This window comes from Kogia breviceps, chromosome 2 (assembly GCF_026419965.1).
Source record: "Kogia breviceps isolate mKogBre1 chromosome 2, mKogBre1 haplotype 1, whole genome shotgun sequence".
NCBI classification, from domain to species: domain Eukaryota; kingdom Metazoa; phylum Chordata; class Mammalia; order Artiodactyla; family Physeteridae; genus Kogia; species Kogia breviceps.
In genome coordinates this window covers 175,305,587-175,323,338 of record NC_081311.1, presented here as the reverse complement: position 1 = coordinate 175,323,338, position 17,752 = coordinate 175,305,587, and the positions used below count along the sequence as shown (strand labels likewise).

General features: G+C 35.9%; 1 protein-coding gene across 9 annotated transcripts in view; it reads left to right on the top strand.

Annotated features, from left to right (window-relative positions):
• Positions 1-17,752, top strand: part of KANSL1L (KAT8 regulatory NSL complex subunit 1 like) — a 168,186-nt gene that overhangs the window by 69,280 nt on the left and 81,154 nt on the right. For all 9 annotated transcript variants that reach the window (XM_059053757.2, XM_067026797.1, XM_059053760.2 and 6 more), the window contains 2 exons: positions 734-931; positions 6,244-6,365. In XM_059053757.2, the coding sequence (XP_058909740.1) occupies positions 734-931; positions 6,244-6,365 (320 nt within the window). The remainder of the gene's footprint in view (positions 1-733; positions 932-6,243; positions 6,366-17,752) is intronic.

The window sequence follows — 17,752 nt, the reverse complement described above, 5'->3', positions numbered from 1 at the left end:
CAAGCCAGTTGAGGAATGTATATGTGTGAATGGTAGGCAGGGAGTACAGAGGCAGCTAGATCCCTATTCATTTCTCCAGTTATTTACATTTCAGAAAATACTCCATCAAAGTTGAAAACCTGTGTCTTTATTAATAACTCATCTACTCTGTAAGCAATGAGAACTTTGGCCTAGAGAGTACTTTTTCTCAGTGGTGCAGTCCTGCCAACCCTGGCTGGCAGCAACAGGGTTGGGCTTCTTTAGAGTGCTCTGAAAGAAGTTAATATAAAGTTAGATTACTGTTTGGATGTTTGTAACTGATATTTTGATTTATGAAATTAGGAGTGCTTAAATACAGAACTCAAGTGGGAATGCTAGTGACCAAAATATCAGAAGGTTATATCTGATAATGTTCTAAATTTTAGTCAGAAATGTTCATATTCTGCATATAAGCCTTTTACTTTATTCTAAATGTATCATGCTTTTAATGCTAATAACTAAAACCAATAAGAAAAATAACTTCTTATATGTAATTTATGACTATTTTGCAAGCCTAACCCATCAAATATACATTATTTTATCTGCACATGTTTTAAATCAGTGACTTTTTTACAGAGTTAAACTGTACTTCCAAATGTCTATTTTCTGATTTCCAAGGAATAATAAAAAGCACGGTTCGAGAACATTGTAATGTTAAAGTTCATCTAACAGTCAATTTGTTTTCATTGCAACTCTTTAATTGCTATTTATCTAGGGGATAGTGATCCTAGAAGAATGTCGACTTCCAAAAGACATTTTGAAAAAGCAGATCCAATTCACAGACCAAGCTGCTTCATTGAACACTACAGGGAGTCCCCAGATTCCTCAGGAGTGTCAAGATCCTTTACCAGAGCAAGATTTTGAAATGTCACCAAGTAGCCCTACACTACTTCTTCGCAATATAGAAAAACAGGTAATGTGAAGTAAGAGTAAAGTGTGAGTGGCATCAAAATGACTTTTAATTGATTTTATAAACTCTTCAAATAAACGTGTCTCTGTTTAAGATATTGGTTATTAAAGTTGGCTGTTTGACGTTAAATACAATTAAAATATTTAGTATACATAGTCTCTATTATAATATTGATATAATTAAGGTTATTTAGATATAATATGTGGGACTTCCCCAATGATGCAGTGGTTGAGACTCCACGCTCCCAATGTGGGGGCCTGGGTTTGATCCCTGGTCAGGGAACTAGATCCCACATGCATGCCACAACTGAGGAGCCCACGTGCCACAACTAAGGAGCCTGCCAGCAGCAGCTAAGACCCTACACAACCAAATAATAAATACATTTTAAAAATATTAAAATAAATAAATAAATATAATATGTAAAGTGTTGGTACATAGCTATAGGGTGATAACTCATTTATACTAGGGTTGGAAAATCTTGTTTTCTAACAAAATAGCTCATCATTGGACTTTTCTCATGGGGAAAGAACAGTGGTACCACTTAATCGATCTGAATGGGGTGTTTGATTAGTTTATTGATAGAAAGTTTTAGTGAAAGATAACTTTAGAATATGGATTCTTTCATTAAAAAATGATTGTGGAAATAGAGAGTCTAATAAACTCCTAATAAACTACTTTGATTCCAAAGCTTTTCCTGGTATTTAAATCCTCTTATGGATGACTCCAGAAGTTTAATTATTCTGTCCTATATTTATCCTTTGAAATCAAAACAGTTTTTTGCAAGATTAATATTTAAAATTTATTTCATATTATTTATAAAATTTAAATGAAGAAGAGGTTACATATATAATAGCCAAAATATCAAATGTATAGAAATAGACATGAAATATTGAAGGTATTTTATTAAAAAATAAATATCAACTGCATTACATAAAATAAGAATAATTGAGTCATAACTTGTACTTGAATAGGAAAACACATCACTGAAAATCACAGTAAATTTATTAGCCCAATGTGAACTTAATAAAAAATAGCAGTAAGACTTTTTTGAAAGCTGATTATGTTGATAATAATATCTACAAAATATTAAATGTGCAAAAACTTAGATACATTTAAAATACTGAATGTAATATAAATCAAATATTTTATTTGGTAAGCAGAGTAATCGAAAAACTAAGGAAATAGAAAAAATATAAGCCATTTATTTTAATTTAGACTTCGTTGGCTCTTAAACAAACCTGGCTTTCTAAGAGTTTGTTAACTTGCAACCAGATTGAATCTGCCAGAATATACTCAGTTGGGACCACAGCTGCATGATTACATTATTCCAGTGGGTAATATGTATTCTCATCCCTGCCCACATTTAATTTTTCTGTTGTTGTTGTTTTTCTGACATACATTGTGAAGTAATTTAGTACCAGATTACTACTGTCTTGATCCTGGTAAGTCAGAATGTGGGGTAACTTCTCCCACCCCATATTTGTTAAGTTTGCAATTGCCTAGAGTTTTTCTTAATTTTCCAATTTCCAATGCATTGTCAAAATACTATTATGAATATTTTATAATTCAGAAAGTTATTTTGTAATTATCTGGTGTTAAACTGGAATGCACTTTACCATAGAAGTGGTGTTTTAAATCAATACTGGTTATATTCCTCTTCCTTCCTTTTTTTTCCCTCCCCTCATCCCTTAGGATCAGTACCTTTTCAGTTTGATCCTAGTTATTTCACACAGAATAACGTGAGCACTTGATCAGTCAGACCTTTGACTCTTTTTACCTGTAGGTCTCTACTTATCCTTTGGAAAGAGGTTTCTTGTATTTTTTCTTTCTTTTTGTTTAATATTTATTTGTTTTATTTAGGTATTTATTTTTTTGGCTGTGTCAGGTCTTAGTTGCGGCTCGCGGGGTCTTCGTTGAGGCACGCAGGATCTTTCGATGTGGCACGCAGTTTCTTCCTTGCGGCGCTTGCTTCTCTCTAGTTGTGGCGTGCAGGTTTTTTTTTTTTCTGTAGTTGCAGGGCATGGGCTCCAGGGTGCATGAGCTCTGTAGTTGTGGCCCATGGGCTCCAGAGTGCATGGGCTCTGTAGCTTGTGGCAGGTGGGCTCTCTCGTTGAGGTATGTGAGCTCAGTAGTTGTGGTGCGCAGGCTTAGTTACTCCCCAACATGTGGGATCTTAGTTCCCCCACCAGGGATTGAACCCACTTCCCCTGCATTGTGAGTAGGATTCTTTACCACTTGAACCACCAGGGAAGTCCCTCTTGTATTTTTTCTTTCTCCTTGGTAGCACCAGTTTGTTTGGTTGGACCTGGGTTCACATCAGAACTGGCTAGTTTGCTGGGCCCAGGGCAAAATGAAATCACACAGCCCTTTGTTAAAAACAGTTTTAAGTTTTAAGCCAGTGACAGCAGAGCATTAACCAAACATAGGATCCTTCTGAGTGCAGCCCCATGTTACTGCACAAGTTGCTCACCTATGAAGGTGGCCTTGGGTATCATGTTCATTTTAAGTCCCATTGCTGACAGGAGTGTCAGAGGCTTTGGGAGGGAAAGGAACCAGGAGTTGTGAGAATACTAATGGCTCTAGACATGGAGAGGAAAAGGATGCAGAAAGGGGCAGCACCAATCACTTATAGAGGTCATTTATAAATTACCTGTGAACAGGTAATGTGCTCTTGAAATATATGCTAATAATGGTTTTGTAGGTCAATTAAAAATTAAGTTGTTTTCAAATACTCATTGAAGAAGACAGTCTAGGGCTTCCCTGGTGGCGCACTGGTTGAGAGGCCCCCTGCCAATGCAGGGGACGTGGGTTCGTGCCCCGGTCCGGGAGGATCCCACCCCGTGAGTCATGGCCGCTGGGCCTGCGCGTCCAGAGCCTGTGCACCGCAGCAGTAGAGGCCACAACAGTGAGAGGCCCACGTACCAAAAAAAAAAAAAAAAAGAAGAAGAAGATAGTCTAGGGGTGAGTAAATGGAAGAAAGAGTGGCAAGCGTGGTATTACACATGTTTTTTAAAATATAATCTATTGGTATATAACTGTTTGCCTGCCACAGTGGAACTTGTAGATAGATCAGGTAATCCTTTGACTTGATTAAATTTACTGTTAGAGGAATGTTTTGCTTACCAAACTTATTTATGTTCCTCAAAAACAAGTAAAGAGTTGGCAGTTAAGATATAAAGGCACTATTGGGTTGTAGACTGATATGTGTTTTAAAAAATAACATTGACTCATAGTATTAATGCATACTTCCATTATTAGATAATATATTTTGTTCATAAATTGAAAGGTGACATTATTTTAGAACTTCAGATAATTTAAAATAAATTTCACACTGGTATATTTACATTAGAAACCTCATTATAAATAGCTAGTAAGTGTTTTGACTTTTAAAATTGATTTTTTTTCAGAGTTCAAATTATGCCTCTCCTAATTTTACTTTTATATTCATTTTTACCGTGAATTTTCTATCCCAAATATGGACTCAAGTATATGAGGTTTTATTGGGCAGGGGTGGGGTGGTTGTTAGGGTAAAGCTGGAGGTTGGTTGTGATGCTGGCACTCTGGACCAATTATTCACACGTACTGATGAGTGACCTCCAATGGCTAAGAAGATTTTTAGATATTTTTGGAGGTGGAACAATGAGAAGAGTGTACTCTATAAATTTCTTTGTATGACCAAATTAATGAATACTTGATAGATGGATAAAGAATGTATTGGTGATTTTGAAAACTAAGTTTAATCTAAAAATGTGTAATAATTTTAAAATAAAGTCATTAGATATGTATTATTTTTCAAGAAAATAAGTGGTGAAATCATTTCAGGGTCTTTTTCATGGAAGACTTTGAAGAGTTCAAATATTATATTTAGCTCTATCATATTCTTTAGTCTCATTTCTAATAGCATGTTATTTGTTTCATACAAATAGTTTCAAAATAATTATTCCATACGCCCTTGTATTTTAGAATAGAATATCTTTCAGTTAATAAAACAGTGAAATATGTCTATATATTTTAAAAATGTAGTCACACTATATTAAGTAAGAAAACCAGATTTTAAAAAATTGATGCAGCATAATTTACTTAAACGGATGTGTGTGTGCATGTGTGCATGTTGTACATACACTCATGCTCGCATGAATTCAAAATAACAAGTTTTTTCTTGGGGTATGGATCTATACCAAGATATTAGCAATGGTTTTCTCTGTGAAATATGATTACAGGTTATTTACTTTTCATTTTTGAAACCCCTTCATACTTTCCCTTTTTCCTACAATGAACTACGATGGATTGCATGTGTAATGAAAAGTGTTGTCATTCTTTTGTAGAAGTGTACTGTTTTCCATTGATGTGGCTTATGCTTATTATAATTGTTGTATGTGACTGTTTTGAGAATAATATAATATTTATTGTATATTACAAATATCTTACATATAAGTTTGGGATAAGGGTCAATGAAAGTTTGGGGTACCTGAAAAAACTGGTATATTCGAATTAGGAAAAATATTGAGAAGCAGTATGGTATAGGATTCAAGCCTAAGTTTGAATTCTAGCTCCATTTCTTACCAATTTTATAATCCATGATCAAGCTGCTTAATCTGTCTTTGCTTCAGCTTCCTCATCTGTAATTGATTTTAATAACAGTAGTATCAGTAGTACTAATATTATCTACTTTGCAGGTTGTAAAGATTAGAAATATTCTATGCTTAGTGCTTAGTATAGTGCCTGGCACATAGTGAGCACTTAATAAATTATAGCTATGAGTTTGTTATTATTAATTTGGCTGCCTCAAAGAAAATATTTATGTAGATTCTATCAGCTGAGATTAAATGTTTTACTCTAATTTTTTTTTTTTTTTTTGCGGTACGTGGGCCTCTCACTGTTGTGGCCTCTCCCGTTGCGGAGCACAGTCTCCAGACGCTCAGGCTCAGCGGCCATGGCTCACGGGCCTAGCCGCTCTGCGGCATGTGGGATCCTCCCAGACCAGGGCACGAACCTGTGTCCCCTGCATTGGCAGGCAGACTCTCAACCACTGCACCACCAGGGAAGCCCAAATGTTTTAGAGGATAGGATGAGTAGACAAAAGAACTGAAGCAAAAAACGATATGGAAAAAAAAGGAGTACTTTAAAATGTAGATTTATTTATAATAATGGAAAAATCAGTAATGGTGTAAATTGTCTTTGTAGAGTAAAATATTTACTAAAACATAAACATTTACTTGTTTCATGAGAAGTTAAACTTTAATAGGCACTAAAGTTCTGAGATTTAACCATATTCCTTACTTAGCAGTAGTAAAAGATTTACTGTTTTCTTGCAGAGCGCACAGTTGACTGAGATCATCAGCAGTTTGATTGCCCCTCTCAACTTCTCTCCAACGTCATCACCCCTCTCCTCTAAATCCTGTAGCCATAAATGTCTGGCTAATGGCATTTCCAGGAGGTAGGTGTCAGTGGGATAGTTTTGCTTCTAAATTTGGCTTTGCTTATTTTGTTTTTATTTTGTTTTGATCTTTTAAGTATTATAGCTTCTTTTTTCTTCTTAAGCATTATTAGAGTATAATCAATAAATCATGGATACATTTTTAGATAACATCGAACTTTTATAACTAAGGGAACTATAAACCTGAGAATGAGGGAAAAAGCTTTCCAGGAAGTTTTATAATGTTTCTAAAAATGAAAAACAGTGATACCATTTGCTATAGAAGTACTGCCATATTTAATATACCTTCCATTTTATACATTTTATAGTCTTCAGCTCCATACTGCCCTTGCAATACATTTTAAGAGTGAAAGACCCTACATATAGTTTGGGCATGGAAGATTGATTGGTAGATATCATCCATAAAATTCAGCTTAACTTTTACTCATGTTGTAAATGAGTCATTTTGGTGGTTTTTTTTTTTTTTTTTTTGGCCGCACTGCATGGCATCTGGAATCTTAGTTCCCTGACCAGGGATCAAACCTGCGCCCCCTACAGTGGGAGCAGGGAGTCTCACCCACTGGACCGCTAGGGAAGTTCCCCTAAATGAGTCATTTTGTATCTCAGCTTTTATAAGGTAAAGTTTTTACTAAATGTAATTAATATAATAATTCCTATAATCCTTAGCAATTTATTATATCATGTTAGCAAAAAATATAGATATTACAAATCCTCTTTTGGGAATAGCATTTGTTTTCTTCATTTTGCTTACATTTCTCTTTGAATCTTCCTTTTAAAAGATGCAGTTAGAATTTAAAAGCTATTAGAATATTATTTTGTGTGTGCATCTAATTTTTTTTTCAAATAAAATTGCAGTGAGGGCTTCTTTGCTTTAAGTACCATAAAACGACTAAGTGTAATTTAGTATCAGAAATATTTATATTAATAATTATATGATTTATTATTAAATTAAAAAATAAAACAAGAAAGAAAGATTCATACCATGGTGAAAATTATGCGAAGTAGCTATCACCTTCTTAATGAGACTAGTGGATATAAACTAAGTCTTAAAATAAAACTGCTGTTATTTTATTTTTATTTCGAATTTATTATTTTGAAAGTCTAATTTTTAATACTTTTACAGTTTTGTTTGTGCTGGGTCATGTTTACATTGTTCTATTATGGAAACAGTTATTCTACTGGTTTTGCTTTATTTTTGTTAACTTTATATTCATTCCTTATAACACTGATGATTCACTTTGAAAGGAAAGATTCTCATATGTTATATAGGATAACTATAATATCTTCATTAATGAGAACATTTCCTCATTAAGAAAGTCATAGTTACAAGTTGAGCCATTAAACACCATCAGATTGTGATTTGGGGCTAAATCAATTTTAGGTAATATTTTGTTTACCTGACTAGGCATTACACTATTATACATATACGTGTGTGTGTGTGTGTGTGTGTGTGTGTGTGTGTGTGTGTGTGTACTAATTTTCATTTTAATGTACTTACCTATATTTTTGGTCATTTATTCACAAAGTATTTATTGCATAACTGTTTGCTGTATGCCATATAGTCAGAGTCCTAGGAATACAATGATGAAGAGAAAATCTCCACTTTTAAATAGCTTACAGTCTAGTCGATGAAACATGTCATTGTTTAAACTAACATATAATAATGATGGAATTGTGTACAGTTGTTTGAATGTTTGGTTTAAATAACTGTCATAATTGAAAAACATACCTCATAAAGATATATAAATCCAAATGAGAGGCCAGAACCAAGATGGCGGAGTAGAAGGACGTGCTCTCACTCCCTCTTGCGAGAACACCAGAATCACAACTAGCTGCTGGACAGGAACACACTGGAACTCACCAAAAAAGATACCCCACATCCAAAGACAAAGGAGAAACTACAATGAGACGGCAGGAGGGGCACAATCACAATAAAATCAAATCCCATAACTGGTGGGTGGGTGACTCACAGAACGGCGAACACTTATACCACAGAAGTCCACACACTGGAGTGCAGGTTCTGAGCCCCACGTCAGGCTTCCCAACCTGGGGATCTGGCAACGAGACGAGTAATTCCTAGAGAATCAGACTTTGAAGCCTAGTGGGAATTGATTGCAGGACTTCGACAGGACTGAGGGAAGCAGAGACTCCACTCTTGGAGGGCACACACAAAGTAGTGTGTGCATCGGGACCCAGAGGAAGGAGCAGTGACCCCAGGGGAGACTGAACAAGACCTACCTGCTAGTGTTGGAGGGTCTCTTGCAGAGGTGGGGGGTGGCTGTGGCTCACCATGGGGACAAGGAAACTGGCAGCAGAAGTTCTGGGAAGTACTCCTTGGCGTGAGCCCTCCCAGAGTCTGTCATTAGCCCCACCAAAGAGCCCAGGTAGGCTCCAGTGTTGAGTTGCCTCAGGCCAAACAACCAACAAGGAGAGAATCCAGCACCACCCATCAGCACTCAAGCGGATTAAAGTTTTACTGAGCTCTGCCCACCAGAGCAACACCCAGCTCTACCCACCACCAGCCCCTCCCATTAGGAAACCTACACAAGCCTCTTAGATAGCCTCATCCACCAGAGGGCAGACAACAGATGCAAGAAGAACTACAATCCTGCACCCTGTGGATCAAAAACCACATTCACAGAAAGATAGACAAGATGAAAAGGCAGAGAGCTATGTACCAGGTGAAGGAACAAGCTAAAACCCCAGAAAAACAACTAAATGTAGTGGAGATAGGCAACATTCCAGAAAAAGAATTCAGAATAATGATAGTGAATTGATCCAGGACCTCGGAAAAAGAATAGATGCAAAGATCGAGAAGATGCAAGAAATGTTTAACAAAGACCTAGAAGAATTAAACAACAAACAAACAGAGATGAACAATACAATAACTGAAATGAAAACTACACTATAAGGAAAGAATAGCAGAATAACTGAGGCAGAAGAACGGATAAGTGACCTGGAAGACAGAATGGTGGAATTCACTGCTATGGAACAGAATAAAGAAAAAAGAATGAAAAGAAATGAAGACAGCCTAAGAGACCTCTGGGACAACATTAAATGCAACAACATTCACATTACAGGGGTCCCAGAATGAGAAGAGAGAGAGAAAGGACCCAAGAAAATATTTGAAGAGATTATAGTTGAAAACATCCCTAACATGGGAAAGGAAATAGCCACCCAAGTCGAGGAAGCACAGTGAGTCCCATACAGGATAAACCCAAGGAGAAACATGCTGAGACACAGTAATCAAACTGGCAAAAATTAAAGACAAAGGAACATTATTGAAAGCAGCAAGGTAAAAACAACAAATAATATACAAGGGAACACCCACAAGGTTAACAGCTGATTTCTCAGCAGAAACTTTACAAGCCAGAAGGGAGTGCCATGATATACTTAAAGTGATGAAAGGGAAGAAGCTACAACCCAGATGACTCTACCCAGCAAGGATCTCATTCAGATTTGATGGAGAAATCAAAAGCTTTACAGACAAGCAAAAGCTAAGAGAATTCAGCACGACCAAACCAGCTCTACAACAAATGCTAAAGGAACTTTTCTAAGTGGGGAAACACAAGAGAAGAAAAAGACCTACAAAAACAAACCCAAAACAATTAAGAAAATGGTCTTAGGAATATACTTATCGATAATTACCTTAAACGTGAATGGATTAAATGCTCCAACCAAAAGCCACAGGCTTCCTGAATGGATACAAAAACAAGACCCATATATATGCTGTCTACAAGAGACCCACTTCAGACCTAGGGACACATACAGACTGAAAGTGAGGGGATGGAAAATTATATTCCATGCAAATGGAAATCAAAAGAAAGCTGGAGTAGCAATTCTCCTATTTGGTAAAATAGACTTTAAAATAAAGAATATTATAAGAGACAAGGAAGGACACTACATAATGATCAAGGGATCAATCCAAGAAGATGATATAACAATTATAAATATATATGCACCCAACATAGGAGCACCTCGATAAATAAGGCAACTACTAACAGCTCTAAAAGAGAAAATTGACAGTAACCCAATAATAGTTGGGGACCCTAACACCTCACTTACACCAATGGACAGATCATCCAGAATGAAAATAAGGAAACAGAAGCTTTAAATGACACAATAGACCAGATAGATTTAATTGATATTTGTAGCACGTTCCATCCAAAAACAACAGGATTACACTTTATTCTCAAGTGCGCACAGAACATTCTCCAGGATAGATCACATCTTGGGTCACAAATCAAGCCTCAGTAAATTTAAGAAAATTGGAATCATATCAAGCATCTTTTCTGACCAAAATACTATGAGATTAGAAATCAATTACAGAGAAAAAAACTTAAAAAAAACAAACACATGGAGGCTAAACAATACGTTACTAAATAACCAAGAGATCACTGAAGAAATCAAAGAGGAAATCAAAAAATACTTAGAGACAAATGACAATGAAAACACGACGATCCAAAACCTATGGGATGCAGCAAAAGCAGTTCTAAGAGGGAAGTTTTTAGCTATACAAGCCTACCTCAAGAAACAAGAAAAATCTCAAACAATCTAACATTAGACCTAAAGTAACTAGAGAAAGAAGAACAAACGTAAACCCACAGTTAGCAGAAGGAAAGAAATCACAAAGATCAGAGCAGAAATAAATGAAATAGAGCAAAGAAAACAATAACAAAGATCAACAAAACTAAAACTTGGTTCTTTGAGAAGATAAACAAAATTGATAAACTATTAGCCAGACTCATCAAGAAAAAGAGGGAGAGGACTCAAATCAATAAAATTAGAAATGAAGGGCTTCACTGGTGGCGCTGTGGTTGAGAGTCCGCCTGCTGATGCAGGGGACATGGGTTCGTGCTCCGGTCCAGGAAGATCCCACATGCCGCAGAGCGGCCAGGCCTGTGAGCCATGGCCACTGAGCCTGTGCATCCGGAGCCTGTGCTCCACAATGGGAGAGGCCACAACAGAGGGAGGCCTGCGTACCACAAAAAAAAAAAAAAAAAAAAAAAAAGAAAAAGAAAATGGAGAAGTTACAACGGACACCACAGAAATACAAAGCATCCTAAGAGACTACTAAAAGAACTCTGTGGCAATAAAATGGACAACCGGGAAGAAATGGACAAATTCTTAGAAAGGTATAACTTTCCAATACTGAATCAGGAAGAAATAGAAAATATGAACAGACCAATCAAAAGTAATGAAACTGAAACTGTGATTAAAAATCTTCCAACAAACAAAAGTCCAGGACCAGATGGCTTCACAGGTGAATTCTATCAAACATTTAGAGAAGAGCTAACACACATCCTTCTCAAACTCTTCCATAAAATTGCAGAAGAAGGAAAACTCCCAAACTCATTCTATGAGGCCACCATCACACTGATACCAAAACCAGACAAAGATACAACAAAAAAAGAAAATTACACACCAATATCACTGATGAATATAGATGCAAAAATCCTCAGCAAAATACTAGCAAACAGAATCCAACAGCACATTAAAAGGATCATACACCATGATCAAGTGGGGTTTATCCCAGGGATGCAAGGATTCTTCAATATATGCAAATCAATCAATGTGATACACCATATTAACAAATTGAAGAATGAACCATATGATCATCTCAATAGATGCAGGAAAAGCTTTTGACAAAATTCAACACTCATTTATGATAAAAACTCTCTAGAAAGTGGGCATAGTGGGAACCTACTTCAACATAATAAAGGCCATATATGACAAACCCACAACAAACATCATTCTCAATGGTGAAAAACTGAAAGCATTTCCTCTAAGATCAGGAACAAGACAAGGATGTCCACTCTCACCACTATTATTCAGCATAGTTTTGGAAGTCCTAGCCACGGCAATCAGAGAAGAAAAAGAAATAAAATGAATAGAAATTGGAAAAGAAGAAGTAAAAGTGTCACTGTTTGCAGATGCCATGATACTATACATAGAGGTTCCAAAAAATGCCACCAGAAAACTACTAGAGCTGATCAATGAATTTGGTAAAGTTGCAGGATACAAAATTAATGCACAGAAATCTCTTGCATTCCTTTACACTAATGATGAAAAATCTGAAAGATAAATTAAGGAAACACTCCCATTTACCATTGCAACAAAAAGAATAAAATACCTAGGAATAAACCTACCTAGGGAGACAAAAGACCTATATGCAGAAAACTATAAGACACTGATGAAAGAAATTAAAGATGATACCAACAGATGGAGAGATTTACCGTGTTCTTGGAGTGGAAGAATCAATATTGTGAAAATGACTATACTACCCAATGCAATCTACAGATTCAATGCAATCCCTATCAAATTACCAATGAAATTTTTTACGGATCTAGTACAAAAAAATCTTAAAATTTGTATGGAGACACAAAAGACTACGAACAGCCAAAGCAATCTTGAGGGAAAAAAATGGAGCTGGAGAAATCAGACTCCCTGACTTCAGACTATACTACAAAGCTACAGTAATCAAGACAGTAGGGTACTGGTGCAAAAACAGAAACATAGATAAATGGAACAAGATAGAAAGCCCAAAGATAAACCCACACATCTATGGTTAACTAATCTATGACAAAGGAGGCAAGGATATACAATGGGGAAAAGACAGGCACTTCAGTAAGTGGTGCTGGGAAAACTGGACAGCTACATGTAAAAGAATGAAATTAGAACACTCCCGGGGCTTCCCTGGTGGCGCAGTGGTTGAGAATCCGCCTGCCGATGCAGGGGACACGGGTTCGTGCCCCGGTCCGGGAAGATCCCACATGCCGCAGAGCGGCTGGGCCCATGAGCCGTGGCCACTGAGCTTGTGCATCTGGAGCCTGTGCTCCGCAACGGGAGAGGCCACAACAGTGAGAGGCCCGCGTACCAAAAAAAAAAAACAAAAAAAACAAAAAAAACAAAAAAGAACACTCCCTAACACCATACACAAAAATAAACTCAAAATGGATTTGAGACCTAAATGTAAGACTGAACACTATAAAACTCTTAGAGGAAAACGTAGGAAGAACACTCTTTGACATAAATCACAGCAAGATATTCTTTGATCCACCTCCTAGAGTTATGGAAATAAAAACAAAAATAAACAAATGGGACCTAATGAAACTTCAAAGCTTTTGCACAGCAAAGGAAACCATAAACAAGACAGAAAGACAACCTCAGAATGGGAGAAAATATTTGCAAATGAATCAATGGACAAAGGATTAATCTCCAAAATATATAAACAGCTCATGCAGCTCAATATTAAAGAAGCAAACAACCCAATCCAAAAATGGGCAGAAGACCTAAATAGACATTTCTTCAAAGAAGAAATACAGATGGAACAGAAGTACATGAAAAGCTGCTCAACATCACTAATTATTAGAGCAATACAAATCAAAGCTTCAATGAGGTATCACCTCCCCCCAGTTAGAATGGGCATCATCAGAAAATCTACAAACAACAAATGCTGGAGAGGGTGTGGAGAAACGGGAACCTTCTTGCACTGTTGGTAGGAATGTAAATTGATACAGCCACTATGGAGAACAGTATGGAGGTTCCTTAAAAAACCAAAAATAGAATTACCATATGATCCAGCAGTGCCACTACTGGGCCTATACCCAGAGGAAACTATAATTCAGAAAGACACATGCACCCCAGTGTTCATTGCAGCACTATTTACAATAGCCAGGTCATGCAATCAACCTAAATGCCCATCAGATGAATGGATAAAGACAGATGAATAGGTAAATATGTGGTTCATATATACAATGGAATATTACTCAGCCATAAAAGGGAACAAAATTGGGTCATTTGTTGAGATGTGGATGGATCTGGAGACTGTCATACAGAGTGAAGTAAGTCAGAAAGAGATAAACAAATATCATATATTAACACATGTAATGGAACCTACAGGAATGGTACAGATGAACTGGTTTGCAGGGCAGAAGTTTAGACACAGATGTAGAAAACAAACGTATGGACAGCAAGGCGAAAAAGCCGTGGGGCGATGGGGATGGCGGTGTGATGAATTGGGCTATTGGTGTTGACATGTATACACTGATGTGTATAAAATTGATGACTAATAAGAACCTGCTGTATAAAAAAAAATAAAATTAAACTTAAAAATTAAAAACAAAAGAATCCAAATGAAAGAAATGTACCATTGGCTGTATTTACTAAATTATTATACTTTTTCAGTCCTATCTACTAATAGTCAAAGGTTCTTGTTGAAATCAGCTAGTAACTGCCATCTTTCCTGATGTTAAGTAGTTGTTCGTACAAACTAATTTGGAAGTTTATAACAGGTTCAAAACCTACTAAAATTCTTTGATAGAGTTAAGCACAGATAATAATTCATCCTCCAGTTTTTTGAAATGTGCTGACCTATGTGTTTTAATTAATTTTATTTATTTCACTAATGTATTTATTTTTGACAACAGTCAACATTTTTTACAAATCCTTTGTACATAACATGAATTTTTTTCAAAAAGCACTTATTTTCACATTTGCTATCAAAATATAATATTTCCCTCGAAGGAAAGATTGTATTTATTTTCTAACATTTGCTAGAAAATGTAATACAGCTACCATTCATCAACTTGGAGAGGTGAGAAAATGTAGAGTGTTAGAGTTTTTTTAGTGTATAATTGATCTTTAAGTTTAATAAGTCTTGGTACCAGATAATAACCAAGCTGTTATGTGTAACAAAAGATTTGGTGGCTATTCCAGGTCTCATTAAAATTTTTGTAAAAAATTGTATTTATGATAATATATAACATAATATACAAATATATTTAACCAGGAACCTAGAAACTGGAATATATTACAGATAAGAGAGTAATAACACTGAAGGAAAAGTAGAAATTTTTGAAGATATGTGGTCGTTGTGTCTGATGTCAAAGAGAGGTACTAAAAAATATCTCTTGGTTTTGTCAGTTATAAGTTGAGACCTTAGCAAGAATGTGTAGCTGCATGACAGAGATGAGAGTGGGTTAAGGGAATGGGAGATGAAATAGAGAGGAGTCAAGATTATATTTTTAAGGCTGCTGACTGTAAAGGCTGTAATAAAATGTACGTACAAAGTCAAGGAAGGTATTTTTTGCTTTTAAGATGGAAGAAATGTAAGCATCTTTATTAAAATAAAGAGAAGGGAAAGAGCTAGAGATGGGAAATGTAGAGATACATACCACAAAATATGGAGGGACCTTATGACAGGAGAAACCTACTTGTTCCTTGAAAGTAGAGTGAAAGAGATTAAAATGGATACAGATGCAGTTGTTTATAAAGTGACTATAGCTAAATTAAAAGTAGGAAAGGGGGCTGAAGGAGTTTGGTAAAGTTTCCTATAGACATTGACAAGTAAAACATAGCCCCTTCCCTGTGTTTTCCTCTATTCCCTTACTTATTCAGTAGCAGAGAAGCCTACCCCTGAAGAAGGATGGTATGTGGTTTCTAAGGGGTTTTTTGGTTTTTTTTTTTTTTTAGTATCTTAACTATATTGTGAAAAGTATGTGTATTTGTAAAACTATTAAAGTATTATTTAATTGAATTTTTAATAAAATAAATGCATAGTAGTGAAGTTCTATAAATTTAACAGATTATTTTACATTACTCATATTTAAGAATGTTACTATAGATTTTGAAAATTAATAGGATATATAATTTCACATTATAGTAATATATGAAAAAGTTTTGACTTAGAGGTATCTGTATTGAAGCAGTGTGAAATTTATTTATTTATGAACCTTCTGACTCTGGGAGTAAAATGGCAAATGAGGCCTAGTTTTATTTCTTGTCTCCTTCTGTTTTTCCAATATTATTGTTATTTTTTTTTCTTTACATATAGTTTTATATGAACGAAACATCTTTCAAACTTAAAGCTTTTCAGGAGTAAGGGCTTAGTCTAATTAATGTTATTCAAGCTTGACACTTAACCACAAAGCACTTTCTGAAGATATCCTATTAAGCATATAAATAGTATTCATTTTATGTATTTAAGTAAATGTGAAGGTAAGAAAATTCATCATTTGAGTAAGAATTTTAAAAATTCTGGTAAAATGTACATACCATAAAATTTATCATTTTAACCATTTTTAAGTTTAGTGGCATTAAATAATTCACATTTTTGTCAATAGTTGCCATCATCCATCTCCAGAACTTTTTTCATCTTCCTGAATTGAAACTCTATATCCATTACATAATACCTCCACATTCTTCCTTCTTCCCAGTTTTTAGCAACCACCATTTTACTTTATATCTCTATGAATTCGACTACTCCAGGTACCTCATATAAGTGAAATCATACAGTATTTATCCTTCTGTGACTGCCTTATTTCACTTAGCATAAAGTTGTCAAGTTTCATCCGTATTGTAGCTTGTGTCAACATTCCCTTTTTAAAGGAATAAAATTCTGTTTTATGTATAGACCTTTTTTTTAAACTTTAAATCAGTTTATTGACATAGTAACACAACACACTTGCCTCTCTGACCCCCCCATCTCCCTCACCCAATCTAGATCTCTCCCACTTCCTTCTCCCTTAGAACAAGCTGTTCAGTGAAAACAGAAAAGGGCAAACCACTTCTGCATCCCCAGTCCCATGCCTAAGCCCTGTGGAGCAGGTCTCAGGCACTACTCAGAACCTGTTAGGGAGGGAGGGGGAAAGTTAGCACTAGACTCAGGCAGAGGCATCCAATCCCTAAGAACAGATTCCCCCACAGCACCCAGGCCCTGAGTTGCTATTTTATTGGGACCAATTTTGTTTATCCATTGATCCTTGTATGAACATTTGGGTTGCTTCCTCCACCTTTTGGCTAGTGTGAATAATGCTTCTATGAACATGGGTATACAAATATTTGTTGGAGTTCCAGCTTTTTTTGGGGGGGGTATGTACCCAGAAGGGGAATTGGGGGATTGAATAAGAGTTTTTTAAATTGTTTACTTAGAAAATGAGAAATTATTGAATGTCATTAATGATATTTCTAAGCCAAAAGCTAAAAAAAAGCAAGAACCCAGAAAAGTAAACAAAGCACAGCAATCTACTTTGTCTGAGGCCAAATTCTGTCAAAATTAAGTTGAGGTTTTGATAGCTTTCTGGGGAAAGAGAAAAATCAAAGCCAAATCCAGGAAGATCAAGTGAAATTTTAATAGCTTATGGGGTTAGAGGATGATAAATCAAAGCCCATGGCCTTGCCTATAGTAGGGCGATAAAATGAAATCCTGCCTATATTTAGCTGAGATCACCTTTCTCCAGGAGCTACACCTTCACAGTAGAGGTAAACAAGAAAGAAAACTGATTCCCTTTCCCGAACCCTCCTACACTGTTGGTGGGAATATAAATTGGTGCAGCCACTATGGAAAACAGTATGGAGTTTCCTTAAAAAACTAAAAATAGAGTTGC